At 43.0% G+C, this 12,070-nt stretch overlaps 1 protein-coding gene across 1 annotated transcript in view; it reads left to right on the top strand.

Annotated features, from left to right (window-relative positions):
• The window catches only part of LOC311232229 (inactive rhomboid protein 2-like), a 142,733-nt gene that overhangs the window by 72,382 nt on the left and 58,281 nt on the right, over nt 1-12,070 (top strand). Inside the window, exon 5 of the mRNA XM_084318958.1 lies at nt 6,895-7,078. Coding sequence (XP_084175084.1) covers nt 6,895-7,078 — 184 coding nt within the window. The remainder of the gene's footprint in view (nt 1-6,894; nt 7,079-12,070) is intronic.

Below are 12,070 nucleotides of genomic sequence, written 5' to 3'. Positions count from 1 at the left end.
TGTCCATGAAACTTATGTCTTTCTGTATTGTCCACTGGCCGGGCTTATAGTCCGTTGTGCACCTTATGGGAAAGAAACGCTAAATCGACGCAACCGTCCTTTTATTCATAATGGTGGATGTAACTCATGGAGCCAGTTTGTGCTCATGATCTGTTTGGATGTCAGTTTGGATGAACCCGTGCAGCTCCAGTCTGCAGGTCCTGTGCTCAGCATCGAGCAGAGAGGAGACACGGAGAGAGAGACTACAGACACTACAGACACAGGCTACAGCGAGAGCAAGGCACCTGAATATTATTTAATATCAATTTTGAATTCAATCACATCACATTTGACACAAAGCCTATTTAATGGCACAAGTCTGCTTAAATGCCAGTCAGTGTTTGGGGCTCAAACTACCAAAATTGGCAATTGGCGATCGCTCTGAAGGTTGACGACCCCTCAAGTCATCGACCATCTGCAACAACCCTAATTACCCCCCCCCCCCCCCCCCCCCAACTCCTCTACACAAGCATCCCTTTCACACACACACACACACACACACACACACACACGCACACGCACGCACACACACACACGCAATCTGCCTTGATAAGTCAAGAGATAAGATAAGATACTCCTTTATTGATCCCCTAATTGTCCTCATAGCAGTGTATTGGGCTACTTGTAGGACTACTTTGGCTTCTATGGTTGGGCAGACCTTGTTTAAAGTGGATGATTAAAGTATTTCTATTCTATTTAGTCTATTATCAAGATAGAAAGCCAATATCTATGCTAAGTCATTTAGACCCCAGCTATATTCTTATGGTGGTTCTCTGTGTCATAGTTTATACATGGCTTTTTAATAAATTGGCAATGCCCATCCTAAGAGCAAAATGAGAATGATCTGATTTAGCCTACATCTGTTGTCACAATAAATCCAATTGTCAACGTCCTCCATGTTAGATAGATTTGGCAGCCCTGCCCTACAATGTGCCATTTTCAACACATTTATTATCAATTGTGTTGACATTTCCTGTCATGGGTTTTTAGAATGTTGGGCATGGTCTGCATTCCCATACACCCCCTCCCTCCCTTCTTAATATCTACTCTGCATCTCTCTCTCCCTTTCCTTTCTCCCACCAACCCATCAGTGTTCCTACCAGCCAATTACTTAAATGCTTCCTCCTCTAAAACAGAGTGCACCACCAAACCACTCAGCTAAATTAAAAGCGTGTTTCATGGCACTTGCCCATTTAATTTTTTTCGTTTGAGTAATTTGTATGTCTGCTCCTATCGGCACTCTACAGTGTGTGTGTGTGTGTGTGTGGGGGGGGGGGGGGGGCAGCAGCCGTGGCTTAGTTAGAACTGCAAGGTTGCTGAATCCATCTATGGACTGGTGGGGAAATCTGTTTGGGGAACCAACCCGTCCTCAACACCCCCAACTACTCTGTAGTGCCCTTGAGCAAGATACTGTACATAACCCCCAACTGATCCAGGGAGGCTGCTCAGTCGTAAGAATATAATCATATTAAAAATAAGAATAAAATAGAATAGAATAAAGAATAGAATACGGTCCAGGATATACATTCTGGTATGTGTGTATATACATTCTAAAATCTTAAATATAAACTATCCAGCCAGAAATATACAGTAAAATGTGCAGTAATATACAGTAAAAATGTAAAGTGTCCAGGAAGATTGTGAGAAGTGTAAAAACTTGAAAGTGTCCAGGAAGATTTCGCCAGGATGTACTATCACCCTGTGCTCAGTGATGCAGTGAGGCACAGTGATGCATTATAGAGTCTAATGGCTGTCGGAATGAAGGACTTCCTGTGCCGTTCAGTGTCTAACACTGAACGTGCTCATTCTTTCAGCCAAGTCCGTGTGTAGTGGGTGGGAGGGGTTGTCGATGATGGCGTGGAGCTTAGCAAGGCTCCTCCTCTCCGCCACCACCGCTAGAGAGTCCAGCTCCACCCCCACCACGTTACTGGCCTTCCTGACCAGCTTTTCCAGCCTGTTTGTGTCCCCCGCTCTCAGTCCGCTGCCCCAGCAGGTCAAAGCTGTGTACTGGGCACATCCCAAGTGTTAATGATGTCTGTTTAACTGTGTGAGTGTGAAGCATGGTGTTGCTGGAAAATAAATATATACTCTGTGAATCTTCCCTGGTTAAATGAAGGTTAAAACAAAATCTGATAAATGTATCCTGTATATCTATAGATAGATACAGAAATGTTTTTATAAATACAAAAATAAAAACGTATGTACTTTGGTACTTAGTAATCTACTATGCCTATATTACTACCTACCATGCTAATATGTCTATACTACTATGCACTCAAGAGTGTAGCACTCAAGTTCGACACTGTTTGATGAACAATATCACCCTCAGCTGCCAGAGTTGTACCCTTCCTGCTGACTTGTACAGGACTTGTAAGTCGCTTTGAATAAAAGTGTCAGATAAATGACTAAATGTACAGGTGGTCTTCAGGGTTCGCACAAGGTCCTTGAAGTGCTTAACACTTTCTGTGCCAAAAACGTAAAACGTCGTTATTGGATCGTTTGATCTTTTTACTTTGATTCCCGCTCTACAGACTTGCCCAGAGCGATCTGCATCATTTTCGACCATCCCCACACATTAGAACTGCAATGCCGATCGACTATCACCAGGTGGCGGTATCGTCCGTGTCTGAACAGCGATGGCTTCACACTCTAACTTTAATTTCTGCTTATTATCTTGGAAATGCGCGATGTTTAGCATGTAATCAACTACAAACTACAGCGTGTGGAAACAAAGTATTATTCCCATGCTGGACTACAAGTAATGTTTGTCAAAATTAGCCACACCGTGTCTTTACAGCTATAATACAGAACACAAACACAGCTTCGCAAACATAGTGCAACGACCATGTAAACGACTAGAAGGCTGGCATTCTAAGGGTAATGATAACCGAATAGCGTGGCAGTTAGTGCTTGAATTTTTACCCAAAAAAATCAAGGCCTGGAATTCCTTGAAAACAGCAAATCTTTTTAACAAGGTGCTTAAAAAGTCATTGAAATTCAAATCAACCATTCGCATTGAATGTTTTGTTCATCCATGATCAAATTGTTCTGAATCAAGAAAGAGAGTCGCTGTCTCGCACGCTCAAACTGCTTTTCCTCATTTATTCGCGTGTGATGCTCTAGCTCAGTGGTCACCAACCCGTCGTTCGCGATCGACTGGTCGATCTTTGAGACTTTCCCTGTAGATCTTTCCCTGAAAAAAATAAAAATGTAAAAAAAAATTAAATAAAATTATTATAATAATTTATTTATCTTTCCTTGAGAGTCCACATTACAGTTCTACTTTTGTTTTGATGTGAAAAGTGATGCTGCATAAGATTACTGCACTTAGCACTGACTGAGAAAGTACATATTACAGTTCTACTTTGACAAACATATTTACAATTAGCATTTTATAATGTTAATAATATGAGAGTCCACATTACAGTTCTACTTTTGTTTTGATGTGAAAAGTGATGCTGCATAAGATGACTGCTCTTAGCACTGACTGAGAAAGTACATATTACAGTTCTACTTTATAAAATGCTAATTGTAAATATGTTTGTCAATGTTAATAATATGAGAAAGTCCACATTACAGTACTACTTTTGTTTTGATGTGAAAAGTGATGCTGCATAAGATGACTGCACTTGACGTTTTAATGTTGGACCAAAGCATTGCATGTAGGGATGCTCGATATTGGCTTTTTTACCGATACCGATATACCGATATTGTCCAACTCTTAATTTCCGATACCGATATCAACCGATATCAACCGATACCCCTCCAAATTCCTCAGAGACTCAGCAGCAGCCATCACCCCAGTCATCACACACATAATAAACCTCTCCATAAAACAGGGACACGTCCCCAAGGACTTCAAAATTGCGAGAGTAACACCCCTGCACAAAAAGGGCAGCAAATTAGACCCGGGTAACTACCGCCCTGTTTCTATCCTTACATCCATCTCGAAAGTCATGGAAAAAATAGTATACGAACAGATCGAAAAGTACCTCGCGGAAAAAAATCTAATCTACGAATTCCAATCTGGCTTCAGAACATCCCACTCCACTGACACATGCCTTCTCTACTTGAACGACCACATCAAACAAGAGGTGGACGCGGGCAAATACTGCGGCATGGTCATGCTGGACCTACAAAAGGCCTTCGACACTGTCAATCACACCATTCTGATTGACAAGCTAAAAGCAATTGGTTTTGATAGTTTATCAGTGAGCTGGATACAATCCTACCTGGAGGGGAGGGAACAGATGGTGGAAGTAAACGGTACACTATCCCCCCCCCTCACAGTGAGCTGTGGTGTTCCACAAGGAAGCATACTAGGACCGCTACTATTCCTAATTTATGCAAATGACATGTCGTCAGCTTGTGACTGCAACTTGTTCCTGTTTGCGGACGACTCAGCCCTGCTGGTCTCTGACAAGAACAAGTTACAGGTTGAAAAAGCCCTCAGCTCGGAACTAGGCAAAATCTGCATATGGCTCGCCGACAACAAACTATCATTACACATGGGCAAAACAGAGTCCATTCTCTTCGGTTCAAATAACAAACTCAGCAAGACCGACGGCTTCTCGGTTACAGTGGGTGAAAATATTATCACAAGGAAAGATGAAATTACCTACCTGGGTTCCATCCTAGAGGCTAATCTTTCCTGTGACAAAATGGCATCCAATGTAATAAAAAAAGTCAACCAACGAACGCGATTCTTGTACCGGATCTCCTCTCTGGTAAACAAGAATACCCTGAAGACTCTAGCAGGAGCACTCATTCAAGGGTACTACGACTATGCTTGCACCTCATGGTACCAAAGCACCTCAAAGGCACTAAAAAACAAATTACAAACATCTCAAAACAAGCTAGTCAGACTACTACTTTACATTTACATTTACATTTAGTCATTTAGCTGACGCTTTTATCCAAAGCGACTTACAAGTTCTGTACGACAAGCCATCAGGAAGGGCACAACTCTATCAGCTGAGCAACAATGTTCATCAAAGTGTTGAGTGCTACAGTGTAGGTTAGTTTATTAGGACAAGTGCATGACAGTACGGTTAGTTAGGGTTAGATTTTTTTTTTTTTTTTTTTTTTTTTTTTTTTTTTTTTTTTAATTCAGATAATGGTTGAAGAAGTGCGTCTTTAGTCGACGGCGAAAGATTGGACGTGATTCGGCTGTCCTAACTGGGGTGGGTAGTTCATTCCACCATTGTGGGGCAAGGACTGAGAATAGGCGACTTCTCTTTGATGACCCTCCCGGAGCTTGGATAGGAGTAGGTCTGAGGCGGCCAGAAGATGCAGAGCGTAGGGGTCTTGAGGGTGTGTAGTTAGAGACCATTGACCGGAGGTAGGCGGGAGCGGTTCCCTTTGCCGCACGGTATGCTAGGTCGAGGGCCTTGAAGCGGATTCGTGCAGCAATGGGGAGCCAGTGCAGGTCCCTAAGAAGTGGGGTGACATGGGCCGACTTCGGTAGGTTTGAGATCAGGCGGGCCGCTGCGTACTTGACCTGACTCCTAGAACCCACCTCACCCCTGCCCACTTTGACAACCTAGGATGGCTTAGAGTAGACGACAGAGTACAGCAACTTGCAATGGGCCTGGTCTACAAGATACACTACGCGACCAAGGTACCCATGTACATGTCAAAATACTTCCCAAAGGTCAGTGAATACCACGATCACAACACCAGAGGGAGCTCCACAAATCATGTAAAACCCAGATTCGGCTCAAACAAGGGACTAAACACGTTTCGCAATTATGCCACATCAATGTGGAACGCCCTGCCTAAAGCTGTAAAGGAATGTGAATCACTACCCACTTTCAAAAACACTCTCAAAAAACACCTACGTGAGACTGCAATTCGAAACTGGCCCCTACAAATGTCCTAACCTAGTTGTACAGTAAATGACAAAGTAAGGCTTTGTCAATATTCCAATGTACAGTGTAAAATGTGTGTGTGTCCCCTTCCCAACCCCCCCCCCCCCCACCTCCAATGTACAGCCCTCACCCAACCCACCCAACCCCACCCCACCCCACCCAACCAACCTCCTCCAATGTACAGTTTCTATGCCAAATGTATATACACTCCTTTTCTGGACACTTTTGTATCACAAACAGTACTGTATTTGCAAATCTGATATGTCATAAATGTATAGATGTAGCAGTACTGTCTATCTGTATGTCATGTATGTCATATATGTTATGATGAATTGAAAATGGGGGACCCTGATGTAAACAAGACTAAAGTCTTTCTCTGGTCTGCATCCCCTTAACAATTGTATGTATTGAGCTGTACTGTACTGTACCCATTCTGCAATCTGTTAATAAACTTTTCAATCAATCAATCAATCAAAACCGATATATGCAGGGTTTCCCCCCCCAAAAAATTGAATAATTTCAGGTAATTAACACAACATTATGCATACTTTTAACAATAAATAAAATCAGAATTTGTTCTTACTTGCTTGCCTGGGTAAATAAAGGTTATAGTTATATAAATAATTTTTAATATTTCTTTTCTTGAAAACCGATACCGATATTTTCCGATATCACATTTTAATGCCGATATCGGCCGATAATATCGGTAGGCCGATAATATCGGACATCCCTAATTGCATGTAATTAGAATACAGGCAAATAAAAGTAATTTCGTTTAAAGTACAATCTTGGCTGTCTTTTTCTCTCAACGCTTCAATAGGTAGATCTTGCCTTCACTAAAAAAATGTAAAGTGATCCAAGAAGATGCTTAAAAAAACTGTGAATTGTATCCCTCGAGTGACATCCTTGAAAATTACTTGGCAATGTCTGTGGGAACCCTGCGCTCAACACGCTTTATTGCCCCCCCCCCCCCCCCCCCCCGTAGAAACACAGCCCAGTGGTTTGGAGTGGGGGAGGACTATGACACCAAGCAGCAGGTGTGGCAGAAGAAGAGCCTGCGCCACTGCAGCCAGCGATATGGCAAACTCAAGCCCCAGTACAGGGAGCCGGACACGGCCGGCAGCATGGACCTGTGCACCGAGTCACCGGCCGCACACAAGATGCCAAAGGTATGCCTTCACACTAGGGCTGACCTCGACTAGTCGAATAGTCGACTAATCCATCGAAAGGAGCCGTAGTCTACTGCCAACCTGTTAGTCGAATGCACAAAAAAAAATTCTGATCATACATTACAAAAGCAAAGAGGCCTCGAAGCAGGCACGTTGGAACTTTAAATCGGTAGGGGGTCCGGCCTTTGAGCCGCCGCGGGGGGGGGGGGGGGGGGGGGGGATTTTTTATTTTTTTTGCAGTCAGGCCACTGAATTTAGAAGCAGGCCGGGACGCCTATAGCTTATTAACAGCGGAAGAGTGCTGCCGAGTGCTTCCGCGTTTTCCCTGATTGGCTGCGACAGCCACAGAGCGGAGCGGCAGAGCTTGCAGCATTATGTAGCCGTAATCCCAGATGATTTTCATTCGACGCTTAGCTCAACTGGCAGCGCTGCCGTGCTGTGGATCCTCCGGTCCGTTGGTGACAAGTTAGTTCGATTCCCTTAATTTTTTTTTTTTTTTTTCTTTTTTTTTTATACGTGCATTCTTTCGCAGATTAAGTTTAGGCATGTTAACTTTAAGCATTGTTTCGGAGTTGGTTATGGTTAAGGTTAGGCATTGTTTCGGAGTTGGTTAAGGTTAGAAGGGTTAAGTTTAGGCGCTGTTAAGGAGCTGGTTAAGGTTAGAGTTTGTCTTAGAGAATGGCAATAGACAGCCTATTTCCGCGCTGCAGCTCTCTCGCGCTGCCGCGGTCACATGGGCGTCATGGCCAATCAGAGAAAACGCGGAGGCACGCAACGCACTCTTCCGCTGTTAATAAGCTACACGCGGCCAGGCCAGTGTTTCTAGTTGCACCAGCGCAATAGTTAGATAACCTAGGTGGGGAACAACCAGGAGATCACTGCAACTCACACAAGTTGGAGAACTATCTGGCATTTAAAGGGTACAAATAAAAAAAGTCCTGCACCAGAATGCAGGAAATGAAGTCTTTGTAACAAAAAAAATCCTGGTGGGGGACCCCCAGACCCCCTGCTTAAAAAGTGGCCTGACTGGGGCTATATTTTGCACTATATTTCCTGGCCTGAATGATTTGAGTAGTGGAAAAGGGGTAGGATTAAATAAGTGTATACTTCTTCCTACTCCTTTTCGAACATGCAGATTGAGTTGTTTTTCTTTTTTGTTATTGTTTGTTGTATTCATTGCATGTTCGAAATAAAGACTTCAAATAAAAAATTTCCCCAGTCCGGCCCTGGTTAAAAGCCTACAGTGCTTATTAGTGTGTGTGCGTTTGAACGTTTGCATGTTTCAACCATACATTGCCATTTATAAAAAAATATATATATTATTGCTGGCCCCGTCAAAACAGTATCCTATCAGCCTCCATGGGCAGGTCTAGGCGTAAAAGTATTTTATACACAAAAACAGCGTCTCGGCTGTTGTGTCTGGGCCGGGCATTGTAAAAACCCCAAAAGAAGTTCTGAGCTTCCAAGTTGTCATCGGCGAACTGTATATTACACGAGAATTGTTCTTTTCCAGTGAGTGACATCAGTGGTTCCGTCAGCGCTCAAGCCAAAGAATGGGCTTTTGGATGCTTTGCCTCTAATTTGTCGCTGAATATCATGGACAAACAGCTGTAAGATTTCGTTTTGGATGTTGTTGGACATCCAGTTGTCTCTCTTTTGGAGCCAATTCTTCAACTCTGGATCAGACTCTGTGCGCACTCTTTCCATCATGAGCTGCCATAACACCCCATCCCTATTTGCATCACCCCTCAGTGGAAGCCCATGGCGCCCGAGGGGGGGTATAGGGGAACAGACTCAGTTAACTCTTCAATACCTGATGCTGTCTCTCTCTGACGTTTATCAGATTTAGTGGGACTGTCACTGGGACCGGCGGGACGTTTCGAAAATAAATCTGATATTTTTCTTTTCTGCGAGTGAGACATTCTGTGCTAGCAAAGTCTGACTACTAGCTAAAATCGACTGACTGCGCAAGCACTGTATCACAGTAGCTCAGTGGTCTGTGGCGCGTGGGAAGGGCGGGAGACGGGAGGTGAATACAATTAGTTGTTTCACCTGTCATTCAATCAGTCTGTGACAGTCTGTCATCACTCGAAAATCTACTCTGCTGCAATCTTGTCGGTTTTACACGTATGATTGTGTACGTACAGTAGTGTAATGAATGAATGAAAACTTTATTTAACAGATTGGAGAATGGCTACAATATTAAAATGGTGAAGTGCTTTGAGCAGGATAAACTTATAATATACAGTGTTACAGGTATACAGTTACAGTATATAATATACAAATATATAAATACTGTCATAAAAAAAAAAAAAAAAAAAATCTTTGCAATAACTGAGGGGGGGGGGGGGGGCTGCAGCACCCCCCGCACCCCCCTTCCAACGTGCCTGCCTAGAAGCGTGGCTAACGCTAATGACGCGCATACCGGAGAGGCTAACTGCCCAAGAAAACTGGCACAGAGGCACTGAAAGAGGATTTCCCCTGTCTAATGAACACACTAGACAAATATCAAGATGTATCTATCAGTGGACCAATTGCATGCTTTCGCAGAGGACAAGAAGCCTTCAGTCGACTCCTTCAGACATTAAGCACCCCCCACAGCCCAAATGGAATGATAAAAAATATATATATATAGTCGACTACCAATCGACTATCTGCAAATTTTGGCCAATCAAATTCGACTATACAAATCCTTAGTCGGGACAGGCCTACTTCACACCAACTGCATTACGTCCTGTTCTCAGTGAAATAGCTGTCATGAGGAAAAGGAATATTTGCACCCAATTTCACATGGAGATTCAAAACACCTAAATATAACTTTATATGTTGAAAAAACTATAATTCCTTGGTAAACTAAAGGTAATGTATGATGGTGGCTTTTAGGGCTGTCCCCGACTAAGGATTTGGATGGTCGACTATGATTGGCCAAAATTTGCCGTTAGTCGACTATTGGTTGACTTAAAAAATTATAATAATAATAAAAAAAAAGGTATAATATTTGTAATTAAACATTTTTATAATTTTTTTTAATCATTCCATTTGGGCTGTGGGGGGTGCTTAATGTCTGAAGGAGTCGACTGAAGGCTTCTTGTCCTCTGCAAAAGCATGCAATTGGTCCACTGATGGATACACCTTGATATTTGTCTAGTCTAGTGCAGGGGTCGGCAATTAGGTCTGGCCACGGGCCAGATTTTCCCCAAGTTTTTGCTTGGCGGGCCAGGATCAAAAACAATGGCTAATTTAATATACTGATAGTGAAAAATGCAGCACCGCGGCGGGTGCATACACTTAATAATAATAATAATAATTATAATAATAATAACTTTATTTGTATAGCACTTTTCATACAGAGGTTGCAGTTCACAGTGCTTCACAACAGTAAAAAACAGGCATAAGCGAGCACTCGCAAATGGGAGACCCTGATGTAAACAAGACAAACGTTTTTCTCTGGTCTGCATCCCCTTAACACTTTGGTTGCCTAAGGTTAAATTAATGATATACCATAGATTGCCAGCGCTATTTGTCTATGGAGAAAGTCCCCTTCTTTGCAGGGCTATAACTTTTTAAATTCTATTGCTACATTGCCATTATTAGGGCCCATTCAAAGTCCTATATGTATTGTTCATTGTGTAGCAACGTTAAACTTTTTCATTCACATATTCATAGTAAAGTATGGTCTAATGTATAAGTATGTTTTCATCTCTTTCTGCAGCTTTCTCCAGAACGTGATATATAGCCCCAAATGCATTATATTGATGATGAAATACAGTTTGATGGCAATCAGCGCGATATAAAAAATTCCAACTAGACGTACTTCTAGAAGTTACTACACGTCATCTGATGTTGACCGGATGGGCGAGGGGGCGTTTATAATTCCGTGGGCAGCGTTATACCAATCATCTAATGTGGGTCAAATGTTGATAATATCAGTTATTATCGAAGACGGTAACGTTACACACTGAAACTCACCCCAGTCTCCGCGCGCCGTTGGGCGATCATCGTCGAGTAGAAATTTTATCATTATGGGATATATTATTACCCGGTCCATCTCCAGCTTGTATAATGGTATATACGTCCAAATCATGTTGTTTATCGAGTTATTGGCAATCGATCGCTATGTAGTGTGACGAGCTAGAGTGCCGGAACCTATACCGAGTGCCCGGAAGTAATATGGCCGACCAGCAAAACCTCTACTGCGCTTCCTGTTAAGCGGTTGCGCCGATCGGCCACCAGATGGCGCTCCTGAACCGCCAGAGAGCTCAGTGGGTCCTGCTGGTGGATCTCAGGCCAGCGGAGGGACATTATGAATCCGATCGCAGATTTTTGAAATATTGATATAAGGACGCTGTACAGCGTCCCCCGGCAACTTTAGCATGGCCAGCAAAGACGTGAGAAGACGTGTCCCGGCACTCAAAGTGTTAACAATTGTGTGTATTGCGCCGTACTGTATTGTACCCATTCTGCAATCTGTTAAATAAAGTTTTCATTCATTCATTCATGAACAGCAGATCAGCTGTTGCAGATCACCGCGGCGGGTGATGAACAGATCAGAATGCATGAAAACACGACTCCCCATACCTTGTTTGTTGTTCAGTCCTCCAAAATCCCTGCTAATGTTTGAAACATGTCAAATATCCACTCACCGCCCTCCAATTCCAGATTGGCGTTGAATGCAGCTACTTTATCTGCCAACTTGAACACAGTTGTCATCATTGCCTCGTTGTTGTTGTTGTTGTCGCCACATATTATGCAGAGAGGACGTCGGCTCGGCACGCAAGAATCACTGACCTGTTGCAATAAACCTGTATTTTAAGTATGGCTCCTGTTTATTAAAAGAAGCGTTATATTTCCCCGTAGCAAAGAAGCTATCCAAAGATGTTTGTTTTGTTTTTTTAACACATTTTGTTACTCGCTCGCATCTCGAACGCGGAAGTGAAAGTGCGTTAGGGAAATATACACGCGGCCCGGTGGGACTATTCCATTGGTTCCCCC

This window comes from Notolepis coatsorum (assembly GCF_963971535.1).
Source record: "Notolepis coatsorum genome assembly, chromosome: 7".
NCBI classification, from domain to species: Eukaryota; Metazoa; Chordata; class Actinopteri; order Aulopiformes; family Paralepididae; genus Notolepis; species Notolepis coatsorum.
The sequence above is the reverse complement of the archived record's forward strand: the minus strand, read 5'-3'. Positions and strand labels throughout refer to the sequence as shown.